General features: G+C 36.1%; 2 protein-coding genes across 4 annotated transcripts in view; one reads left to right on the forward strand and one right to left on the reverse strand.

Annotated features, from left to right (window-relative positions):
- LOC129961803 (dimethylglycine dehydrogenase, mitochondrial-like) overlaps positions 1-26,563 on the reverse strand; it is a 109,410-nt gene that overhangs the window by 67,689 nt on the left and 15,158 nt on the right. Inside the window, exon 1 of one of the 3 annotated variants that reach the window (XM_056075373.1) lies at positions 4,910-5,255. The exons of 1 other annotated variant lie outside the window; for it this stretch is intronic. The gene's annotated coding sequence lies outside the window, so the exon portion shown is untranslated. Of the gene's footprint in view, positions 1-430; positions 546-4,909; positions 5,256-26,563 lie in introns of those variants that run through there. One more of the 3 variants, XM_056075372.1, reaches the window with a different exon arrangement.
- LOC129961808 (betaine--homocysteine S-methyltransferase 1-like) lies at positions 846-25,505 on the forward strand. Its single transcript, XM_056075384.1, has 8 exons — positions 846-1,003; positions 8,392-8,530; positions 12,922-13,040; positions 13,418-13,609; positions 17,319-17,466; positions 22,017-22,199; positions 23,394-23,622; positions 25,225-25,505. The coding sequence occupies exons 1-8, from the start codon at positions 992-994 to the stop codon at positions 25,400-25,402; spliced, it is 1,200 nt and encodes a 399-aa protein (XP_055931359.1). The 5' UTR covers positions 846-991; the 3' UTR covers positions 25,403-25,505.

Consider the following 26,563-nt stretch of genomic DNA (forward strand, 5'->3'; position numbering starts at 1 on the left):
TACTTTCATTCATTGGAATCATACCTGATCCGGATAATTGACAAAAAAGAATTCATTTCTCAGGGGGAAAAAAACCGTATTTTATAATATTTAAATCAGTGCACAAACAACTTTGTTTGCATTTCGTATATTTATGTGCTATAATAAAACATCACAGCTTAACACAAGCAATCAAAGTCCATTCCGAATCTAAATTCAGAAGGATTTTGCTCCTTCAAGTGATCTCGTCCTCCCCACGAAGTTGTTTCGATAACGAGTTGCACTATAAAAAAAAGTCTTCAGAATGCCGCTCCATAATAAGCAAACTTCTGAAGAAATTAAATTCACTGCTTTATGTTGTTAGAGAAATAAGGCTTTGGCGAATAAATGATATGTTTCAATATTTCGCTGTTGCCAGTTGGCGGAGGGGAAAAAATAGATGAAAACTTACCCGATTGCAAAATCTTTCTGAGTTATCTGAACAGCTTCAGGCCAAAGGGGGAAAAGCCACTTTTCTTTCTTTCAGACTGAATTCCGACGGATAAACGGAAGACTCCGCCTCCCCTTCCAAGTTGACAAACAAACAGCGGAGACCTTGAACCGCTCACGTGACACGTCCCAGGAGAAGGGAGGGGGCGATGAAAGTTCTCCCATGGGACAGTTGATTTCTGCACCAGGGGTGTCTGGTTTTTTTAAAAATGTATAAATTACATGCAATGCTCGTTTAGATAGTTTCTTTTAATCTTTCTTGTTTCTATGATGAAAAGTACTTAAAAAGAGAGAGAGAGAGTAAAAAACCGTTATTGAAATTCCGGATGGTGTTTGTGAGAAATAGAGCGCCTTATCCTCCCTTCCCTCTCACTTAAAAGACAGCACAGCCCCACGTGACCTCTCGGAAGACGAAACCAAAACAGTATAAAATGCCCCTCCGACTGATCGTAAATAAGAGGGGCGAGAAGCTACAGAAAGCATTCCACAGGTTGTTATTCCAGCGGAAAAGAACTCTACAAAAATGACTACTCAAGTGAGTGTGTTTTCTGTATTCCCCACTTAAAACTTAGAAATATTTTTTTTTCTCTATGCATTAAACTTATAAATTGAATGAAGAAATACATCAAATATTTTATTCTAGTTTTTGAATTTGCTAAAATACCGGCATTGCTCTTCATAAAATTACTTTCGTGCCTATAAACTTGTAAGGAAAGAATACTGTTATATAAAATATAACTTTGAAATAGTCTTACTTTCTGCAGCACTATTGTTTTATTCAAATGGGAGTGTGATTGATCGCAAAAGATTTTTAAATCTCACAGTTTTTCGAAAAAATAAACTACAAAACGATTTTCGTTTTCTTAAAACGAAAAACCATTGAAAACTATTTATTTCTAAAAAGCTGTAAATAATCTTTGACACAGAATCTGATTCAATATTGCGAGTCGAAACGAAATACATAGAGCAATTCAAAATATTTATACATTTTTGACTCAAAAGTTAACTAAAGGTTAAATGACGTTTTCTAAGCAGGAAACAACGTCTTTGAAAAATATACAAAACGAATGAAAAATGAAATACATTTTATTGAATAACGAAACGGATATTTAATTAATTGTGATTTAAGGTTTATTTATTTATTAAGTTTATATCTAATTATAATTTCTTTATCAAACATGTTAAATTTATACCTAGTTATAAGCTAGAAAAATTTGAAAAAAAAATATTTCGTAATTTGAGTTTTTTAGAATACTAATTTTCTTAAACATCGCTTTTATTTATATGGATTTTAATTGTTCATCATATAAGATAATAAATTCACGAATTGCTAACTAATTTTCTGCCAATTCGATTCGTTTGAGACCTTTTACAGCTCTCATTATAAATCCTTTTGAATATGCATCATTTGCAGTTTTCACAAAAATAACGATTACAAAATATTCTTTCTTTCTTTTTTTTAAAATTATTATTAAACATTGATTGAAAAAAAATTTATTTCCGAATAGTTATGAATGGAAAATTTATAATCGTAGAATTTTTTTTATATGTATTTATAAACGAATTCGAAAAATTATTTTAAGAAAAGAAAATGTATTCCTTCTTTGTAGAAATAATTTTTCATTAGCTTAATTTATTCTTAATCTTTTATCTGTATGATTGAAAAAAAATAATCAAATAGAAATAAATAAAATTAACCATAAAAAATTATGACCTAAATTTAAAAATAAATTAGTAGGGATATTAAAAAAGAAAGAATTTTTTTTTCAATATTAATATTTAATTTGATATCATTTGAAAAAATATTGGAAAATAGAAGAAAAAATTAGAAAATGTTAGAATCGTTATATATATATATATATATATATATATTCATTTAAAAAATTAATATATATATATATATTCATTTAAAAAATTAATATATATATATATATTCATTTAAAAAATTAATTAGTGGTTTAAGCAATAGGCTCGCAGACTTAACAGAGCGTTACTGTGGGGGGGGAAGCAAATATTTTGTCAACCGTAGTGTTTCATTAAAAGAGATGCCAGAGTTTAATTGCCATCAGCATCCATATTTGTTTTCAGAAAAAGTTAATTTCATAAAAAAACTATTCATTTTAACTCTTCCTCTCTTAGCCCGGCCAATGGACTGTTTTCGGCTCGGTTCTGTCTCGAACGAGAGCAAATTATCTCTAAGGGCGCCTCCGTTTTGCATTCTGAATTCCTCGTTTGAGAAAGAAAACGGCCCTCTAAGAGAAAGCTTGCACAATTCACATTATTACTTGATATTGCTTCCGGATGGATAAACTTCGACAGATTCTGTATATTATTCTTTCCCTTAAAACAAAATTTTCGGCCACTTCTCGCGCTGTTTCGATTTAACCGATAACGATTATTCGCTCATCGCTATCAGTTTCAATTAATATACCAGAACATTAATGCGAAGACCCATTTATCGTGTAACTACACCTGTTTGATATTTCTGTTTTTAACGGTATAATGTCCGGAGGTAAGAACTTCCAGTTCAAAAACTCCGCTCACCCTCTGCAAATCGGTGTCATCATGCTATCAAAAATAAGTTAGCGGTGTTTTCTCTGTCTAAATTTCAACATATTTATTTATTTCTGAGAGTCATTTCTTGATGAAGAAGAAATAAACATGTTATTCATTCTTCCTGCAGGAACAGAAAAGAAAATTCCGAGGAGAAATTTGACTCCTATTAAAAGATGAAAAAGATTGATTTCAGAGTTATTTGCAGTCGGCGGAAGAATTGAAATGACTCAGCATCTAGTATAGCATTTTCTGCGTTGCAATCTATTTTTATAACTTCTATTTATTGTTAATGCAGACAACTATCATTCGTCATTATTTTTTCTCTGTCTCATTATGTTCTGTGGGTTTGCAGTAAATAAGATTGGTTATTGACTCCATTATTTAAAAACAGTTTCTGATCTACACTTATGTGCGGCCCGATTTTAGAGATGCAGTCAGGCTACAGATATTAAGAATACCACCACGACAGGATTGCAGTAGGCAGTGAGCATCGAATGATGAAGCTCGGGGATTTTTTCTTTCTTTCTTTTCGCGATATTTTCTGGATTTTTGAACATATTAAAATGAAACGCACTCATTAATATTTTGGAACATATGTAATATGTACATTTATTCGTGAGACTTTTTTTTTTTTTTGCAGTTTTTTTAAAAATTTACAATACTGGCAGATGTTATATTTGATTATTTATAATATGTTTTGTATAAAATTAATTTCAGATACAAAAAAAAAATGTATGCGCGAGGCATTAAAACCTTCGGTAAGTGTCCCGTAATTAAATGTTGATTTTATTTCAGTTTTCATTAACAGTTGTCACTTAAACACTGCCGATGCGGAGTTTCAATAAAAAATCAATAATAATAAATAAATAAAAAAACAGGAGACGAAGCCTGCTGTTCATATCCGAGCCTGTATGATCAATAAAATTTAAATGAACTGTGATTATAGACGGAGAGACGTAACGGAAACAATCGAGGACCCTCTTTTACAGGTTGCTGTTCGTCGATTCTGTTTTTCTTTCGGTCTCATTTGCTTTGCTGAAACGATCGGTTTTCTCCTTCCATGTACGAAGAGGCCCCCCACCCCAGCTTTCATTCCATTTGACTTTTGAGGGCTGATGACAGGGAATGTCCTTGACCCCACTTATTTTCCCTTGCCTTCGCTAAACAACAATAAAATCCTGTTTTCAGTGAAGGGGGGACCAAATTTCTCGCAGCACACCACATACTTGAGAGGAGGCAATCCAAAAGGTCACTGAAGAATAAATTTAGAAAGATTGAGATTTTTCTTTAAAATCTTCGAATGTGTCAAAGTAAAATGCTTTTATTTTAAAGTTTTTTTTTAAATAGCATTTGTAAAATTATATTTTGTTTTTTATACAATTTAGTTATTTATTAAAGTTATAACTATAAAATTTATGAATTTTAAATTATAATTATCATTATTTAATTACGTACCGTACATTCATTAACACATCATCTGCCACGATCCCCATTTGGGATTTTGGAATTACGCAGACATCACTCGGCGCCATAAATAGTTTTATTCTCTCTCTCTGTGTGTGTATATATATATATGTATTCTTCCTTGAAATGATTTTATACTAACGATGCTGTTTTTCGAAAATATCAAATATTTTTTAAAATTGTTAAATATTAAAATAAATCTTTACTGTCACTTGTCATTTGAAACATCGCTTTCTCTTGCAGCTGTCATTTCTTTTAATCATATATTTTCTTAATTCCAATTTTTCGGATAGAAAAATTTGAATTTAGTCGTTTTAAATATTTAATCGAATTTTCATCGCTCCGATTAAACCGAACTCGCTACATAGCCTTTTCACATTCTATTATAGAATTCTGCAATAAAGATGTTTAATAATCTTACCTCTTAAAAACATGTGAGCATCGTCTTGTTTGATATGGATCTGTAGGATTCAATATTCAGCGTTCGTCTTCTGGAAAAACGAAATTCCGGTTTTGTTCCAGGGATGGAAGAGTGCGTTATCGCTTTCGAAATAAAAAGATTGCGAAATTTCGAGATTAGATGTCGAATAAATTCTTCACAGCTGTCGGGCGAGAGATAAAGACCGAAATAAAGGAAACGGAAGGCATGTCCATTTGTCGCTTGTGTTCGGAAAAACTAATTTATAAGTTGCCTTGAAGTCAAGGGTCTATACAAAAAAAAAATGCTGATCAAGGAACATGTATAAAAATAGCCGCCTTCGAGGACTATTTATTCGCCTAGATTATTGACATTTTAGGCTGTTAAATGGTTAATATAGAACATATATATATTTTTAAATATCATCTTAACCTGTTATATACTACTTGTAGATTATATTATGAAGTAAAAATCTATAAAGTTAGTGCTCGGTAAAAACAAGCTATCGATGGATGAAGTTGGATTAGCCGATCACGGCTCATTGCGACAGACTGCAGATATTAAAATTAAGAGGAACATTTGTAGGGAAATTAAAGGGATATCATTGAAAATGCGTTTGTTTTTTTCTTTAAGATAAAACAAAGACTACTTTTGTGAGACGATTGTTTTAGAGATATGGACATTCATTACCGTAGGCAAGTCATAAAAATGATTCATCTGATGATTGTCAAGTTTATTTTTGAGCTCAATGCAACATTCTGATTGAAGCCGATTTCTATCATACCTTCTTTCCTCTGACTGGATGCGCTTTTTGGTATCCAAAGCGCTAATATTTTAATAGCATTTAGAACAGATCATCTCCGAAACATTTCTAATAATATTTCTCCCTTCATTAGCTAATCGAAGCATTATAATTTAATGTCAATGTGAAATTCGCATGATGGTTTGCGTACATTTGACTGTTACTAGGTTCAGTTCAGTTAGTTATTTTAACTTCCTGTTTTAAAGAAACACTAAGGCTATTTTGGCACGCACTTCGTCATTTTGAACAGCGGTGTGACGACACCTGAGCTGGCACCCCCTCGCTAAACTTCCATGCCATACCAATGGGAAGACGTTTGGCCCGGCGAATTTAACGTGAACCAGACCAACCTAACGACAGTTCTTTAGTGGGGTTTCGAACCTGAAAGCCTCCGGTTCCTAAGCCGAGACCAGATCGTTGCGGCCTATCTGACTGTCACCGTTTGACAATGAGTTATAAGAGCGATTTCTGTACGTTAGCATTTTATAGATATACGAGATTCGGTGGTTCCTCAAAATGTTACATAGTACGCACTGCATAAAACTTTTTTTCACTTTTATTTCATGTTTATTTATATATGAATGTGAAATTTCATAATCGAATTTTCCATCGCCATCTTATTGGTTGGAGTTTCAAAAAATTGCAAAATTGTGTATTTCGGGTGATAAAGTACAACTTAAATATTTTCGTAATTTAATCATCCATTGATAGATTTATTTAGTAAAATTTTGTTTCCATTCGATTAATAATAATAAAGGCCAATAAATTGGATAGAAAAAATCCATAACGTTTAGAGTCATCTCTACTTACAGTGAAAAGGGAGAATATGCGCGTGTGCGTAGGCGCTCTAACGGAAAAACTGTTTGACTCACAGCTACGAAATTAGCACTGATATACTTTGAAGGCTGGAAGAGGCACTTAAGAAAGTTTCTTAACAAATCTTTATCAGAGCCTTGATTAATTAAAAATTAAGAAAGATTTTCTTGTCGCATTGCCCGGAAATATAATTTCACAAAACATATTATTATATCATTTTAAAATTTAATTTTTTTTAAATTATACTCAGTAAACGATGCAATTTTTTCCTAAATTTCAATAATTTTTTAAAAACTATTTTTTTTTTCATAATTGTCAATAGTAGATTTTATCGTTGTGATGAAATTCACATCATTTTTATTGTTTCATCAAATATTGAAACATCTTTCTTCTGTTAATGAAAGCCGCGAAAGAAATATTCTCTGCGTGAATTTACGGGAGGAGGAAAGTGAAGTGACGCCATTCATGCGCACGAACACAAAACAGGTGTAACGCTATTGAAATAAGTTATAGTGTAAAATTATAATATATAATTTGATGCTTAACAATACCACGATTAAACTGAAATCGTAGCCAGTAGACTGGCGCACAACCAGAGAGCCAGGTGTTGGATAAAGGCAGATAATCTATACTAATAATAATGATGATGATGAATATACATGTGTGTTTTGTCGCTCTACAGACCAGACCGTTTGATCCATCGCCCCTAAATATATAGTTTGGGGTGTAGAGATGTAAGCTTCGGAACGTTTTTTTTTTTAATTTAATTAAACTTTAAGCACAATTTTGATATTTACCGCGGTGTCTCCCCAAAAATATTATTGCATAAAAATAAATTTTACATCGTTTCAAAACTTAAAAAAATCCAATCAATTATTTAGAGTGACGAGTTTTATAATCGTGCAAATTTTTGTCGAATTTTGGCTATAATTGCTGATTATAATTTTCCTTGTTTGCATTTTTCCTCCATCGCATACAAATCACCGAACTCGAGATTTTAACGAATCTTCTCATTTCAGGCCTCCTGCATTCCGAAAAACATATTTTTAGGAAATGTCTGTCTGTGACAAAGACAATTCAAAAAACGCTTTGGGCTGGACGGATAAAATTTGGCATACGGTCTTAATACCTAATCTGTAGATTTCTATTACATTTTGGACGAAATCTATTCAGAGGAAACCTGCATGTCCAACTGCTCGAATATAAATGAACACGATAACTATAAAACGAAGAAAGCTAGATGCATAAAATTCGGTACATGAATTGAACATCTGTATTTTGAGATTGTGAGTCAAATCCAACCAATGTTTGAAAGACCATCGGTTTGCTCTTTTAGAAACATGTCAACGCGATAACAAAAATGCAATGATTTAAATATAAAAAAAGAAAAATGTTTAGAGTTTTTATGAGTGCCATTGTGGTTCTGTATCCTATTTTGGTTTCAGCCGTTTTAGAAAAACGCATCTAAAACCCAAATTTTATTTTAGAATAGCATCATGCTAATCGCTAAAAATAACTCTCCAAGTATCACACGATAGATTTAAAAAACTGCTAAATTCACATCAAAGGTTTATACTCCGTAACCATTGAGCACCCATGCCACGCACGGTGATCTCTGGAAGAACAACTTTATTAGAGAGTATGTAAGAAAGGTATGAGAACACTACTCCCGCTGGGTACTGTATGTTATAAGGGATTTTTTTTTTTTTTTTTAGTAACGAATAGTCCTTTTACCGGCATTCATCTCCATCATCCTAATCGAACCATGTACTCATTAATCTCGTCAGATAAAAAAAAAAAGATCGATATCAACTCGTTCAGTTTCGTTTCGTGGAATACTTACTAGTGCTTCCTTTGTTTGTTTCAGAGCAAGCGCGGTCTGCTGACTCGATTGAAGGAAGGGATCGTCGTGGGTGACGGCGGGTTCGTCTTCTCCCTCGAGAAGAGAGGGTATGTGAAGGCGGGTCCTTGGACGCCCGAAGCTGCCGTCGAACATCCGGAAGCAGGTGAGTGTGTAAATAAAAATAAAATCCAGATGTTTTCTTGTGTGTTTTACGCGCTATACACTTAAACGTTATGATGCGTCCCTTTCTTCTTGGTAGTGTATTGCAATAGAAAACTGTCCGAAAAAATTCCTCTGTCCCACTTCCGACACCCAATTATATCGGAAATTTCTCCGCAAAATCAAACGACTCTCAACGGGTTCGCAGTAGTGGCTGATGAAATAGTCGATAGTAAAAAACAGACATTTATGAATGCGAATATGCAGACAGCTGAGATGTGCACAAGGAAGAATGAACAGCAGCGCACGAGTCATGAATCGACAGTAAACAAAGCGATTCGACAGAAATGAGCAGGAAGAGAGACCTCACGATGATCCCTCTAAACTTCTGCTTCTCCTCGCTTTAGCGGCACCACTACACTCGCCATGCTGCTTCAATGCCTGATTCCAAGACTTGGCGCACTCTCAATCCTCCGTTCGCTAACCGCGTGAGAGCTAGATTCAACGCTTGGGTTTTGCTGGACTGACATTTTGATCGCGAACTGATACGACTGATTCCGGCTTGGTCTGCCAGCTTTTGATAGCTTTCGAAGCTGGTCACAGAAAATGCGGCATCATTCGCCTCCGTTGCACCATTCGGCTGCATGGATCCTATTGTCGAAATTCCTGGAGATTCTTTCTAGAATCTTCCATTTTGTCGTCAAGCCAGGAGGTCACTCATCCGACATCCATTCAGCATCCAACAGAGCTGTCCATCAAACTGTCTTTCTTACGGTGGACCTAACAGCGCTGAGAAGCATCCCTGCATACATCCTTGTTTGCATCCCATCAGAGAATGAGCGCGTGTGTTTAGAAGGTACGCACTTGTTTGGAATGACAGTGAGCTTCGCTTAAGATGTCCGAATAGGTTGAAAACATAAATTCGGATAAAAATATGCCTTTTTTTTTTTCGGTTATAAAAAAATGGCACACTTTCACATACCAATTTTATATATTCAAGTCATTCCCTTTCTGAGTTATTCTGTATACATATTTCTGAAAGTACGCATCAACAGATGGTCAACCCCTTGTTGGATTTAGCTCAACATTTGATAGGTGTTTATACTATAGATGTTGATTCTCAAATCAATCAAATTTTATCTATTCAGTTCACTTCATCACGTTACATTATATTCGAAAAGCCGGACAGACAAACCTCCTCTGAGTGGATTTTGTTTAAAATTTGACAGATATCTACAAATTTGGTATAAAAGTTGTATACCGAATTTCATATGTTTAGTTCAAAGTCTTTTTCAGTTATCTTTGTTACAGACAGAAGGACATTTTTTACGTCTAAATGAGTCAAAATGTCGAATTCGACTTTTTTTTTTTTTTTTTTTGCCAATCCTACTTTATATGGCATTCTTCTCCACACTACGCATACGAGAAAGTAAACCAGCTGGAATGGTCTCCCCAAAACTTTTCTCGCGCCCTCTCGAATAGATTTGTCACGGCAGAGAACGTTTTATATGGCATTGGCGTACAATAGTTGCGAAATTTTAACTTTTGGCCTGAATTTAGCACTTTTACTGAGCCTATCGCGTCATCCTTATTTGGCGATGAATCCCCGACACGTGGTTACAAGTATCTGAAAATCGTATTTGTCTTTTAGACACACTTCTATCAAGCGAGTGTAAAAAAAATGCAACAAAATGGCGGTTGTAGTCCCCAAAATCCCGTACCAAATTTGGTATATTTAAGTCACTGGGTTCTTGAATTATCGCATTTATATATTTCTGAAAGTACAGAGCGACATACAAGTCAACCCGCAGTTGGATTTGGCTCAACATTTGACGTGTGTCTGCGCTACAAAAGTTTCATTTGTGTACTGAATTTTATCTCTCTGCGTTTTGTAATCATTGTGTTAACTTACATTCGAACAGATGGACTTCCTCTGAACATATTCGCCTCAAAATTTGATAAAAATCTGCAAATTTGGTGTAAAGACCGTATACCAAATTTCAACCATTTAGCTCAAAGTTTTCTTTATCTTTGTCCCAGATAGACAGATGGACATTTTCCACAAATGTGTTTTTCGAGCTCAGGAAAGTCTAAAAAAACTTGGAAAGATTTCTCAAAATCATGAGTTCAGATTTTTTGACGATTATTATACTTACTCTATACCGCGTGTACGAAAGTAAAAAGCATGCATTACTAACAATATAAACGATGATTACAAATTTGTCTGGGCAATTTTTTTTTTTTTTTTGGAATGAATTGTATTGTCTGGTGGGGGGAAAAAAATGCTTCGTTTTGCGAGTGTATCGCATTGCGCATAAGATTTAGGAACGAGTTACGCTCTTTAAACAAGATTCTATTTGTACACAACCAAAATACGTAGTTGGCATGAGAGTATGGGTCATTTAGGCCTAACATTTCGCGCTCACTATCATTATGTGAGAAATTTTATGTTTCGTAGCATAGTGAAAAAGTTGGGAGCCATTTCTTCGCTTAGATCAAAAGTTATTACAAATGAGCGACTTTGGCCACAATGCTTCCCTAAAGTCAGGACAAAAAAGAAGTCGATGGAAGTGCATAAAAAGAACGGTAACTATGTCTTCTAGGGGAATTGGAGCACCCTTGATGAAATTCTAGCACCATTTCCCTATTTCACTGCAAACGCCTGAATCCGGTCCTGTCCATTTCCTAGATCGAAGCCTGTCGGTTATTTATTGAAACACTTTGAATGACATAGCCGACATGTTAGATTTGGTTAGTTATATTAACGTCCCATTTTCAAAGAAATACTAGGGCCGTTTTGGAATGGATCTCCTCATTTTAAATGGCGTTTACTTGAGCTGCCAACTCCCTCTCCAAACTTCCGCACCACACATGGCGGGAGGTGATTTAGCTCCGACTCGTTTAATGTGCATCATCCCACGTTACCACCTGGTCAACGCAGCCCATAGAGCCCGGCAAGACTTTTTACATTGTAGTTACAGAGTGTAAGGTGTGGATTGCACATAGCGAAAGGCAATCGAAGATCGTATGAATTGACAATATCAGGTATAATGTTTATGTTACAAGGTAAATAATATTAATTCTGTTACATGCGAACCGAAAGGCTCTAAAAATTGAATGGAATAGTTAAACACACAGAAAAAAAAAGTATACTGAAATAAGAATGAGCAAATAAGCAAAATCATTAGAAAGGAAAATCTGGGAGTATGAATGGGAATATGGGAGTATTCAAGGGTGTATGAAATAAAATATGTAATTCCACACTGTTTAATGTGTTAAAATACAGCTTGAAACTATTTTTCATGTTACTTTAAAAATTATTTCACACACACACATATATATATGCAATGTTATTTCTTAATTTAAGTTAAATCCTAATTAATTTTTTGGTTTTTTAATTCTAAATCAGCTCATATTCTAGAATTTTCTCTTAATTTCTGATCCAAATCGTACCTTTTTTTTTTCCTTTTGTTTTTGTTTAATTATTTCTAACACACGCATTGAAAAATTGCCGACGCTTTTGTTCTCTGGCTGCTTGTGAAGGGATAAAATTCCCCACTGCTTTCAATATAATTTTAAAGATACCTACCTTTTCCTAAGTCAATGCCCTATCCGAATTTCTTAGCAAAATCATTAAAGGGAAAAAGCGCGTTTCATCTTTGGTCCCTGTGCACAAATTATGCTTGTCCTTGGAAAATAAAGTGACATTTATTTCAAAAGAATGTATCTTTTCGGCCATATATCTGCTAAAATTATACTTCATATATGTATGCGAGTGTAAATTTTTCTGGGTTTCAATTAAAATCATAGTTTCTTATTGAACAACGCCGTGATAATAATTTTCTAATCACTCAAACTCCAGCTTCACTGTACCTTTGACCTCTCCGTGTTTCTCACAGAATCAAAATGCCGTTTCTACAGACACTACCATTATAAAGCTACATTTTCTCTTTCCTGCCTTCTGCTATCATATTTAATTTCGTCACACTGATTTTATTTTTCTTCTATATGCAATCTTGTTTATAAAAACTATTTTCAATACAAATAAATGAAATAAACATATTCTCGAATAGCCATTTCATTTTAAATTTTAAAAAAAAAACGATCTTAAAGTTGAGAAAAACTTTTCTTGGAGAATTCTCTTTTCCAAAAAGTAACTATATCCAAAATTTATTAACTCTTTGTAATCTTTTGAATGATTTTTACAACAAGCAGTTTAACAGTTTGCTAACACAAAATCATTATAGTATCAACATTTAGAAGGAGAAAAAGAAAAAAAATTCCAGTTTTCACAATTTCATTCTTAAAAAAAAATCTAAACCGTAATTTTCAAAATTTCTATTCCTGACAAAGAACTAAATAACTATTTGATCTTTTTTTTTATGTGTTTTTTAGTGCGGAACCTGCACCGTGAGTTTCTGCGTGCCGGATCCGATGTGATGCAAGCTTTCACTTTCTACGCCAGTGACGACAAGCTCATCAACAGGGGCAACGAAGCGGGAATCAAGTACACGGTGAGTCTAGACTTCTTGCATTTCTCGGTGTCACTCAAAACGAAGAGAGATGCTCTATCCTAAACGTAATTTAAGAAATGATTTGCAGATCTAGAGGCGGTATGAAGCTTGGGATTCATTTTTTTCTGATTGATACGAAAAAGAATAGGAAAGATCGCTTCATAGTAGCATCCTGTAGCAATGGTTTTCAGGAAACACTACAACCGAGCTGGGAATGCATAGTAACGTGACTCAAGACTGCCGACTTTTTTTTCATAAAGTTATAAGTTTTTACAGCTTTTCAGTCGTTCAATAACATGTGCAACAGTTATAATGTCTTAAGACGATGAAAATAAAAATGGAGAGTTGAAATAAAATTTGATGCTGCTCTCTTTCAGGGTAGCGACATCAATGAGGCGGCCTGCCGGATCGCTCGGGAAGTGGCGAACGAAGGGGACGCCCTGGTGGCAGGCGGCATCTCCCAGACACCTTCCTACCTGAGCGGCAAGGGCAAGAAAAGCGTGCAGGATGAGTTCCGGAAGCAGGTACAAGTCTTCGTGAACAACAAAGTGGACTTCCTCATCTGTGAGGTGAGTGGTGTTTTCTCGACGTGTCTGTTCCTTGGCACATTCGCATGATGTCAAGTGCATCTCTTTGTTGCCATTTTCGAAGGACAGTGAGTGAGCCATGACACTCATTGTTGCCTATTTCTCGAAAATGAAAAGAGTATCGGCACCCTTTCTTTTTCCTTCCATCACGTAAGGCAAAATTTCCGGAAAACCAAAACTCGTGCCTTCCGGTATTCTGAGTTCAGAGATGGCGGCAGAGGTTTGCCGACAGGGGTAGGGGATGGCAAGACGGGGGAACAAGCACGATTTCACTCATTTGATTCAAAATAATTCATAATAATTAGTTTTTTTAAATTTAATTAAAAGAAATTAAATATTATTTAGCTCTTTTTTTATTCAGATACTGACCCTTTCTTGCATTATTAAAACTTAATTTTGGGGAAATAATATTTGGGGAAAAAAATGTTCAGTTTTTTTTTTTTTTTTTTTTTTTTTTTTACCATTAAAGGGTTATCAACATTTGAGTCTATTTTCTTATTTGGCTCTTGAAATTTACTTGCATTCATTTTGGAAAAAAATATTTACATTTCATTCTAGATTGCAGTGTACAGATAGAAATACAGATTGTGCCAGAATGTTAACTAAGCAAACGCATGCTCTCATCATGGAAGTTATATAAAATGAATGTCAAAATTCTATTCAGAAAATTTTATAAAAGAATTATTTTAGAAATCCAACATGATAAATAAAAAAAATATTAGATGTTTTCGCCAAAAATCGATTTTTTTAGCGTAGTCTCCTACCTAAAATGATTTTTATAAGAATTGTAAAAAAGAGTAGGAATTCAGATGTATTTCGAAACTGAGACGAATAAGTGAGCGGGCATAACAAAAATTTACTACATTTCGGAAAATATAGAATACGAAAAAGATGCAATGATGTTGCTATTTCATGAGAAAATATTTTATCAATATGTGTACAAACATACTATTTTATGTAAGATGTGAAAAATGGACTACTTAAACATTCATTTTCCCCATGTATTTATTTTTTAATATATATTTAAAATGTTAAAAAAAATCTATATATTTTGTTAAAAAACAATTAGATCTAGAATAAGAACTCCTCTATCTTCAATTTTAGGTCCGGGTTCCCTCGAAGCTCTCGCAAGTTTGCATTCTAAAAAATGAGTTTCATCCCTTCAGCTGCACTTTTTCTGAACAACGCTGAGTCTGAATCGCGCATCGAATGACGAAATTTTTAATCTGCAATTAAGTGAAAGTAGTTTAAAATGCAAAAATCAATTGAAAACGCCTCCATTTTTTTAATATTATTTGAGGGATTAAAATAATATCTGATCCAAATAAGATGTGCCATCTAATTAGGAAATTAAATCTAAATTGTATATCAAGGGCTTAATGTATTGCATGTGAATATACTATGAATAACTATTTTAATCATTTTATTAAGACATCTTTGTCTAAAGTCTATTAAAAATTTAGGAGCACATGAAATTATATTCACTGCTCAAAACATTTAAAAGATATTAAGGTTGTGGGTTGATCTTGCACCTGGAGAATTGTTTGAATGATTGATACATTATCGACAGACGTAGTAGGCAATGTGAGACAAAAATGACATTTTTTTGGCAGAAAAAATGCGTTTTATAGAACATTTGAATAAAAAAGAAAACACACACACAATTTGTGCACATGAGAAAAACTAATTAAAAAAAGGCGTTTCCTTAAAAGAAAATCGTTTTTAGTAGGGATTGTGGTTTTCTCGGACGGCCAGTAGCATTGAACACCTCTGAGGCGTCGAGTCAATGAGGCTATTAATGAAGGGTTGGGTTACACTCCTACAGAAGAGCTCTTTCCAGTTCTTGGATAGTCTGTAGGGGTAGTAGGCGTCCAGCAATTCGTCTGCCTAGAATGTCCCAAACATGCTCGATTGGGTTCATGTCCGGAGAACACGCTGGCCAATCCATTCGTATGATTCCTTCCTCTGAAAGGAAACCATTTACCAAGTTAGCACCATGTGGCCCTCCATTGTCGTAAATTAACATGAAGTCATGTCCAACTGCTGCAGTGTAAGGGACTACAATAGGTCTCAGGATCTCATGCCTACATCGGCGACCGGTCAGAGCTCCATTTCAAGTGATAGAAGATCGGTGCTCCCATCCATGGATATCATTCCTCATTACTCCCCCTCTGCCAAATCTTACATTTTCGTGTATTAACGCGGGATTGTTTCTAGTGCCACAGATGAAAATACACTTATTATCAGGATGAACAGAGAAAAGAATAAGTGCGCCATTCATTTCTCCTCCTCTTCACATGCTCCGTTCCCAGTTCCAGCCATTCCTTTGCCCACTCCCTGCTGGCGCGACGGTGCCTTCCTGTTCATGTGACACACACCATTGGTCGGCGAGCATACAGATCTACAGCGTGAAGGAGGTTTCGGACAGTTAGTGTCGAAACTGTGGTATCAGTAGCAGAGCGAAGGTGTTGTTGAAGAAGAGTGGCATTCATATTCCGGTATCTCCGAGCCGTTAGCGTTAAATAACGGTCTGCATTGGGCATTGTTGCACGTCTACGCTCTTGCCTTGAGCTTCGGTCTGCATGTCCAGTCTCCAAAAACCGGTTCCAGATCATGGAAATCACACTTTGTGAAACTCCAATGGCGTTTGCTACTTTGGCTTATGTTTGGCCCCCCTCTAACCGGCCAATAACTCTCCAGGCTTCTGAATTCGTTAAATGACTTCGTTGAAGCATCGCACTCACCGAAATAGCATGCTTACTGAATGTCGATCATTCTTTTCCGATTTGTCGTACATTAAGGTGAAAGCCAAATCAAATTCGCTATCGCTAAAGCGTCGTCTTTCACATCAAATTCAAAATTTGCATACTGCAAAGTTTGAAAATAAGAAAAATTTGCATTTGTGATTCTCTTCTTCCATTTTATACAAAAAAAAATATTGCTTATACCATTTTTTTAAATACAAGACTTGCATTATCCTTTAATTGTTTTGAGCAGTGTAAATTTTGCCGCGAATAGTAATAGAAAAAAAAATGAAAAAGGAAATTTAAAAAAATACGTTTCCCGATTACATAGTTATAATACATAGTCTGCCAATAAAAAATGGTCCGCATCGATTATTTTGTCAAATGTAGTCAAACCGTTTTAACCATTTCTTGGATATTTCGACTGTTTACAACATATTAACTTTAAGGCGGTTTTTAAATTATCATATTCCAGAATGTGTAGCTTTCCACAACCATTCTGAAGTGCCGACGAATCTCTCAGTCAATCGCCGACGTGGGAGGGGGGGGTGAGTTTGCGGTTGCCGACCGTAGAAAAATTGTCCCCTTCCTTCCCGCCGTCTCTGTCTTTCAGTTTGGTTTACTTATATTAACGTCCCATTTTTAAAACAATATTAGGCTATTTTAGGACGGGCCAAGTAATTTTGAACCGAGATGAGATGACGAGGACAACACTTGAGACACCCCCTCTCCAAGCTTCCACGCCACACCCGCCACTTACACGACGATTCTTCGATGGGATCGGGTCTCGAACCTGAAACTCTCCGGTTCCGAAGCCAAAACCTTACCACCAAGCCGCCATGGCCCCAGGCGTGCATTTTTTTTTAAAGAAAAAGATTTTTTATATGCCTTGTTTTGTTTTGTTTTTTCGGTGCATTTAAAGAAGGGTATGTTTTCTTCCTCAACAGTACTTCGAGCACATTGAGGAGATGGAGTGGGCGATCGAGGTGTGCCGAGAGACCAGCCTCCCCATCGCTGCCACCATGTGCATCGGCACGGAGGGAGACCTGCACAACGTCAGCGTGGGAGAATGCGCTGTCAGAATGGCTAAAGCAGGTACAGCTTCCAATCCATTCTTCTGGATCTTGCGAGAAGTGCTTGAGAAGCTAAAATTGAGTTCTTTAAAAGTTAAATTTCTAGAATTCTTCCGCGAGGCCCCTTAAAGTTCGATTTTTTAAATCATTTTTTTAATTATTATTTTAATAAAGACATAATCTCTTCTTTACGTATAGGTTTTTATTACTTTTCCTACACCTTAATTCAACCTGATATGTTTCATGTTCGTGATGGTGAAATTTTGTGACCAATTTTTGGTTACATCTTGATAAGCTATAACTCTGAAAAGCTGCATAGTTATATCTTGTCGTTGACAGAACGGTACTGAAATATCTTAAGAATTTAGTCATCATTTAGACGATTAATTGAAATAAGTTTACTCCATGCACATAACGCCATCTAGTTGTAAATTTAAAAAGGAAAAAATGATTGCAAAATTTCCATAGTATTTAAAATAATGAATTATAAATTAAAAATGAAAAAAATAATGAAAAAAATCTGCTTTTTAAAATAATGGTATAATGATTTATGTTTTTAAAACCTGTTTCAATTAACTTTATTGGAATTCAATAATCTGAAAAGTGACCTCCTTTTCCATTTCTTTTTAAAAGATATGCTGATTCAAAACGAGTGTGTCGATTATTAATGCCCCCCCCACCTTGCAAATGACGAAAGGAGGGAAGAAAGCTGATATGTGTCTGTCAAAAAAATAATAAAGTTGGAGTCCGCTTTGTGCCAAACATACAAGGAGTGTTCAAACGAAAAGGTACGTAACGACACTGTGGGTATAAATGGAGACTTTACACAAAGTATACACCATAGGCCTGAGCACAATGATCAAATTGATTAACGAGCCGAAGCATTCATTGTTCCCAGAAATTCTGTGGCCGTGACGAGACCCAGTCTTTTCCAGCGTCTTTGAATTCGGCGTCCGAGTTGAAGATCTTTCCTTTCATATGTTTTTTTCAGAACCATTAACTCCGATGTGTACTATGAGACACTACGCAGATGCATCAAGAACAAACGATTGGGGCTACTCACGAAGGGTGTGGTTCTGATCCATGATAACGCGCGTTCACAGTCTCCAGGGTCACACACGCGGAACTGGCCAGGTTCAAGTGGGAGCAGCTCGACCATCCGCCCTACAGTCCAAACATGTCACCCTGCAATTTTCATGAGTTTGGTTCCCTGAAAAAACATCTGAAAGGGAAGCGCTTCAACTCGGATGGCGAACTCAAGGACGCCGTGAAGGACTGGATTTCGTTACGGTCACATGAATTCTGGAAACAAGGAATCCTTCAGCTCGTTATTCAATGAGATCGTTGTGTTCAGGCCTATGGTGTATACTTACGTCTTCATTTATACCCACAGTGTCGTTACGTACCTTTTCATTTGAACACCCCTTGTATGTTCCACGCCAAAGCATTCTTGTGTTTTCTCTCGACATTACCAGCGTTACTTTTCCTCTATGACTCCACTCTCTGTTTCGACATCAGGCTAGCGTAATTCGTCTTTCCTCTTACTACGCTCTTTGCCACGATGCAGAAGTTGCAAATACAAATGCCAATGTGCCAACGAAGTTGGTTGGATCCCGCTAAGGAAACAGAAGGGTGTGAAATCGACACTAACTGAAGCCATAGGGAGTCCCCAAAAATTTTCACATAACGCATCACAGCATTATCCAAGAAAACAGCTTGCATGATATTGGCGAAATATTAACCTTTAGCGTGAATTTAGAATTATTAACGAATATATAGTGTAATCCTTGGTGAGCTTTTGGTCGATTAATTCCTAGCACAAGGTAAAGTATCTAAAATTGAAATTGTGTTTTAGACGGGGTTTTTCCCAAACGACTGAAACTAAAATTTGTATTCGCAATAACCCATATCAAATTTGATATATTAAAGTCATTGAATTTTTTTTATCGCGTTTAATGATCGCAATACAGACTGATAGTTGGTCAACCCTTTGTTGGATTTGGCTTAAAAATTGATAGATATTGTTACGGAATTTCCGGGGTTCGCTTGGATAGTGGGAGTTATATGGTGTGGGGAACACTCAATCAGCAGGCGGCAGTAGAAAACGAAACAACGACGTTTATTTACACGAAGATACACAGGACAACACAAAGACGACAACTATATACAGCATACAATTATCTTCAGCCGAGACGTGCAGACAACAGCACACAACAGACTAATGCAGACCGTAACGCACAACTTAATTCAGCACTCACTTGACTCCGTCGCTGCTCCGCTAACCTCTGAAAGGCCAGTTCTTTCTGTCGATTCCAACTACTCTGCACTAGCAGCTGCGGCCGCTTCCTTTTATAGATCTCAGGAGGCGGGGCTAGACGCCTATCAACCAATCAGGAACGTTCGAGGCGTATCTCCGTTCCTACCGGACGGTTCGGGAAAATTCTTGATGTTTCGGGTATAATCTATTTTGACGCCAAAGTCGCCAAATTCGTCGCCATCGCCAAATGGTCGCCAAGCTTCGGGACCCTCCGACGCATTCTTTCCGATGGTAGAACCAACTATGCTCGGAAGGATCATTACAGATTCGTAACAATATCTACATTATAGATGATAAATCTGAATCGAGTTTTACCTATCTAACTGCTTACGTTTTGTAAATATAATGTAGCTTATATTCGTATAGCCGATCAGACAAACTGGTACTGAATGAATTTTATTCAAAGTTTTAAAAAAATTTACAAATTTGTTGTAAAGACCCTATATTAAATTTGATGTGTCTAGCTGAAAGCATTTTTGAGTTACCTTTGTCACAGACAGACAAACATGATGCCAAAAATGTGCTTATCGAATTCAGAGCGGTTTATAACGTAGAGATTCGTCAAAATACGATTTTTGCACTTCGTGTACGGAAAAAGTGAAAATATCATTGCATAGAAGATAATAAAAGACACTCATTGTAATTAGAATCAAAATCCAACATTGTTTAATACGATGCAATAGAAAAATGGATTTCTTGATAGAATCCAAACCATGCCAACCAAAGTCGAGCCATTTCAGCATTTCCGAAATGCTTCTACATTTTGCATTGGAGAAGAAAATTCGAATGCATAATATATATATAAAAAAACAAGCTGATGTTTCGAAAGAGAATTTAACAGCATTCTGCTACCATGCAACCGGAGTTTTGACCTCTCTAAACAAACAAAGAGGGAAATCAATCACCACGAAATATCTCCGTCACATGTCATGTTCGCACCTTTTATTTCCATCTTTCTTTAAAAAACCCCCAATTCGTTCAAAAAATACTCCCAAAAACTCAAGGAAATATTATTTGGAAATCACAGATAAAGTAATGAGCGTATATCCCAAAAGGCAAATGAATTAAAAATATGTAATAATTGTCAGAAAAGAAGCCGAACTAAACTGCCAATACATCAAAAATAATTTTTTCCAAGAAATAAACAATCGCCAAATGTTATTGACAAACGCCTCACAGGTAGCTGCGTGCGGTCTTGAGGAAGATAAATTTAAATGTGAAACCAAATCTCCCTGCATGTTCGTTTCAAGGGGATTTGCCAAACTTACTCTTCTATTGCTTCCAATAGTGAAATGGATATTGTCAGTGTAACCGAGGGAAGTGATATAGGACAATTATTATACTCTCAAGCAAAATGTGAGGCTTCCTTCTTCATTGTGCTCGAGCTTAGACTTCCTATTATTGCTTAGATTGTTATAAGCACTAGAATCGATTCAATTGTTTTGAATTACACTGTGTTATCTTATACCTATTTAATAATGTTTTGAGTATCAAATTTCTTTGCCTTCATTTCATTCTTAGAAGATTCCTATCAAAGCAAAAAGTTGATTTTGATCTTTAGTTATATTAGCGTCCCATTTTTAAAACAACACTTGAACTGGCACCCCCAATCTCTAAACTTCCATACGACAACATCGGGTGGATGTTTAGCCCCGGCGTGTTTAAGGTGCACCAGACGCGTTTACACATTAATTTTATAAGCAGTCGTACATTAAAAGAACTAGATGTCCCATTTCAAACTGAAATTTTAAACATTAGAGCCATTTTGCAATCAAGATATTGGGCCACGTTTATTGCTGAAGAAAGAGCGACTGAAAGGAATCTATTAATGGAGTTAATGAAAACTTAAAACATTTCCATTTTCAGCATTTTTGTTGCATCTTTTTCCATCACAGGCCCATCCGAGGCAAGATGACCTTTCAGCTTATAGGAATCGGGGGGTGGGGTGAGATGACGTTAATAGTAATCATTTCATTAGTGTAATAAAAAGTAAAATTTCTTTTGCTTTAATTATTGTCTGCCATTGAGTCTCACTTGAAATGAAATAAATATTTTGATATATTTCTGTCTTCTTCCTCCCTGAAATTCATTGATAGGCAGCGCCACTTTTACGGAATCGAAATTGAAATAAGTCGATTAGCTAGCTGATTATCAAGTTCTGAAAATATTACAGTGACGCATTGTGATCTCAAACACAAAACAAATAAAGTTAAATAGGTTTGTGTAAAATTCTTGACTGGGCATTTTTTTTCCAGGTGCTCACGTGGTGGGGCTTAACTGTCATTTCGATCCCTTCGGAATGCTGAAAGCCATCGCCGCCATGAAAAAGTCGCTGGAAACCGCTGGACTCAAGCCTTACCTCATGACTCAACCCCTGGGATTTCACTGCCCGGACAACGGGAAGCAAGGATTCATCGATTTGCCCGAGTTTCCATTTGGTAAGAACTTTTTTAGTATTATGTGCCGAACGACAAGTCAATCAGTTGCATAGTGATCGGAGGCAAAACAGGCACAGGTATCCCAAAGAATTACACTAAGGAAGCGTGATGGGTACAAAACAAATGTCTCCTGTGCAACAAACCAAATTAATGGCGAAATGATCAGAGCTAAGGAGGCATAGATTATTCTTCGAAGTCGCCATGGATACAAAACAATGTGTCCTGTGTGATAAGCCAAATTAATTTCGTAGTGATTAGGGCAAAGGAGGCATAGATATCCCAAGAATGCTACGAGTACTAAAGAATGGGTTTACGACATTATCTTAATAGAAATATAAGAGGGTGGAAATGTAGTTCGAGTTTAATCCAGCCGAACCATTGATGAAGATTGGCAGCGAAAAGTCACGCTATGTCTCGGATGTACTTGCTCTCGTTACGCTATTGAAAACAACGGGTATGTTATCCTAAGTTATCTCTCTTTTCGAAGAATGCATGATAAGTCAATTAGCAACGTAGTGAGCGGCAATAAAGGAGACAGATATCCCAAGGATTAATCGTAGGCGGCGTCATTTTTACAAGGCAATGTGTTTATGTCTTCATTTTAATAGAAATATCATAAGGGGACGGAAATGTAGTTTCCATTCACTACAGTTAAACCACTGATGACGACGGCCCACATTACGTCTCAATGCCATTCACTCTTGTTACGTCACTGAAAGCAACGAGTGTGTTCTCTCGATTTTATCCTAAACTATTTGTTAAAATACGTAAAAAGAAAGTGCTGTAACCTTCAAAAAATTCTACCTCTCAGAATCTAAACGTTTAAAACTCCCTGAAATCGAAACTCGCATTTCCATCGTTATATTCATTCGCCATCATTTACTATAACTATTGTCTCTTCTGTTGTTCCGGCTCATTTGCAAAGTTTGTGGTTCCCTCTGTGAAACTTCCTTTTCCATCCTAAGCTGTCCGATAGGATGCAAGGCATATGTCTCAAAATGCTGCATTGTGAAAAATCAACACAACTAGCCATTATCGTGTTATACACGAAACAGTTAAAGGGACAGCGCTTCATCTATTTTGAAATTGTAAAGAGACTAAATATACCTTGCATCATACGATGTAGTCATTCTCCGTGGGAACTAAAGGGACGTCTCATCTGGCATGACTCACAGCATGTGATTACCTTTTCAGCACTGGAGCCTCGAGTGTGCACCCGCTGGGACATGCAGCGATATGCCCGAGAGGCGTACGAGCTCGGCGTCCGGTACATCGGAGGGTGCTGCGGCTTCGAATCCTACCACATCCGGGCCGTCTCCGAGGAGTTAGCGAAGGAGAGGGGGAAGCAGCCCCTCTCCTCCCAGAAACATGATCCCTGGGGAGAAGGCCTTAAAATGCATACCAAACCTTGGGTCAGAGCCAGGTAAGGCGAACCTTTCAAAATTCTTGATGATGAAATTGACAATATGTCATTGGTTTTTACTTTAATACGACAAACATATCAAATACATCATTTATTTTTGAATACCTTCACTCATTAGTAATCCACAGCATACTTTCCATGCAGCCCCCCCCCCCATGGAGGCACTTCAGACAATAAGGATGGAAGCTTCCGTAACAGTGGTTGGTTCTGGTCGTTTAATGGGTACAGAAATGGCGTTAGCTATCCCCCATCTATGACTGGGTGTGCTCTCCTGCTGGGGATGTACCATGGCTGGTGCCTCAACCCCAGTTCTCGCTTATTCTGTCGTTGCGGTCCGGCCATTTGGATTTTTCAGTGCACTTTCTACTGGCTCGGAATACTGCTTATGGTTATACTTTCCGTGCAGGCCTTATCAGAATCCTTTCAATTGTATTGATTGACAGCCTATTTTTCTTTTCGGATGATGTCGGCCATTGTTGACTGCTGCAAACTTTTCACTTACGCCGCATCACCCGTCTTTTATTGACAGTGTACTTTCATTTCAGACAGCGTCGACTCGTATCATTTCCGTCCGGATCAACCTTGACTTCACTCCGATTGCTTTCTTAGAATCTACTTTTCTTGGTTCAAATGTTTACCGCTTACTAGCTACGTCATCGAGTGAGTCTCTTCCGATTGTCAGAATCTTAGTATTAAAGCCATGTTAGCTTCTTATCAATGTCTGGTTGCATAACGTGAAATTAGTTTTCGCAGTATCAACTAAAAAAAGGCTTCTTGCTTTACGTATAAAATTTCCAACAAGCCTTATATGAAATACATGGAAACAGAAAATATAATGCATTAAAGATTAAAAGAACTTGTTAATCTTGCTAGTCTTTTTAAGAATTTCATCTGGAACATACCAAACTCAAATACTAACAGCTAAATAAAAGTCTAAAAAGAGCAAAAACCTACGTTTATTTTGAAAGTACAGAATAAAAAAAAGAATAAGGACGTCGATCGAACCAATGTTTTCTTCTTGATATTTAGCATCTTTCCTACTTCGAAGGTCCCAATAGCATTGATTATGAAAGCTCATAGGACTACTAAAAATTCAAATGAAAATAAATGTCTGGATCCGACATGCGATTTATCTTGTTTTAAAAAAGTGAGGCTCCCAAGCCAGTGGCAAGTGCTCCCATACCACGACTATCAATGGTCTCTCCTCTTTTGAACCATCCTTATTTGTAACAGTCAATTCGAAATCAATCCAACTTTTACTCTATACAGCCTTCACTCCTTATTGTAGCCTCTCAAGTTGAAAATTCGAGATTTACACAAGATTCCATTAGACCCACTCAGATCGAGAAGAAAGCATGTTAGCACTGGGATTCAAGCGAATGTCTCATTCCATTTGAATACTATTACAATTTTCTGTTGAACATTTTATTGGAGATTGTACGAGAATGCAACTGAACTACCGCGAAATTTAAATTTTTTAATGCTTATCATAACCGAAACAAAGTAGATTGCACATTGCTTTCTGACCAAGCTCTACATCTTCGATAACACTTGTTACTAACAGAAGGAATCTTTTTTTTTTTTTTTTTTTTCTTTTTGCAGAGCCCGTAGGTCATACTGGGAAGATCTGCAACCGTCCACGGGTCGCCCGCACAGTGCTGCCTTTTCGAAGCCGGACAATTGGGGTGTGACCGCAGGATCCGATGAACTCAAACAACAGGCAGAGTCCACCACCAACGAAGAGTTGCAGAAGATGTTCGCCTACAATTCAAAGTCATAATGTTCACTCGTAACATCAAAAGTTGTGTTGAGATCTGTCTCAAATGAGAACTTCATTTTACTGTCACAATTTAATTAATAAAATCGATTTTATAAGTAGACAATTCTTTATTGACGAGAATCTCAGAAAGTCATATTTTAAAGAGAAAGATCCATCTTTTCTGTCTTTTCAAATAAGAAGCACGCACCTATCTACAATCTTGTTTTACAGATTTTTGGGTCTGATTTTAAAAATTCACTATTTACTTTTCAAATAAAACTTTATTATGCATATATTTAATAAATTAATAAAATTTACCCGAAGATGTCAATTATTTGATGAAAAATTACATAATTCCAAGGGCAAAATACTTCCTCCAGAAAATTTTGATTCAACAATTGTGATGTACAGTAGAGGCAAGGAGGAGATATATGGCCTGGGTATAAATTTTTGGATGTACTGTGAAGACAAGGAATTATTGCGTGCATACAACTTTTTAATATTAAAAATTTTTTGCAGCAAAATATCAAATTTTGGCACGATTACAGATAAGTGCTCATTCTCAAGTAGCATTACTTGTCAGAAGATGGCATTTATTTTGCATTTTGTTAAGAAAAGATGCGTTTTCCTGCAACTTCATAGCTGTCATTTCGAAAAACACGTTCATAGACTTATGTCTATCTGTCTCTTGATGTGTTTTTACAGATATACTTTCAAGAGTAGGTACATGCAGCGTTTCGAAAATATATCATGGCCTTGAACTAAAAAAGTATAGATTTTGACAGATCAGTACGAAAATTAAAAACAATTAAAAATCCCTGTAAAAAAAAGATTGCGCATCCAATGACTGCCTGTCACACTTTGTCAGAAAAACCTAGTCTTTCTGCGCTTCCTCCTGGCAGCTAGCCCGGGAAGATTTACGAGCTTCAAAAGAAACATCATAATGTAGAATTTGTTCATTTCAAATTACAGTGTTAATACTACAATAAATCTCAAAGTAAATTGTATCATTCACTTCCCACTCGTTCAAAGTTTCTAATCAAGTCATTTTTCCCAAATGAAGAACCTCAAACATTTATCCACTTAAAATTAAGAAGGAACACGCAAATAGTTCATTTTTAGTTTTAAATTCGAATGAAGATGAATCGGAATGAAAGACATCAAAATTTCTGTTAAAAAGAA

This window comes from Argiope bruennichi, chromosome 2 (assembly GCF_947563725.1).
Source record: "Argiope bruennichi chromosome 2, qqArgBrue1.1, whole genome shotgun sequence".
NCBI classification, from domain to species: Eukaryota; Metazoa; Arthropoda; class Arachnida; order Araneae; family Araneidae; genus Argiope; species Argiope bruennichi.

Excerpts from the sequence above, each read along its gene's own strand:
- LOC129961808 (XM_056075384.1), top strand. Across the intron at positions 13,041-13,417 it reads AAGCGGGAATCAAGTACACG|GGTAGCGACATCAATGAGGC; the intron begins GTGAGTCTAGAC and ends GCTCTCTTTCAG. Across the intron at positions 17,467-22,016 it reads TGTCAGAATGGCTAAAGCAG|GTGCTCACGTGGTGGGGCTT; the intron begins GTACAGCTTCCA and ends TTTTTTTTCCAG.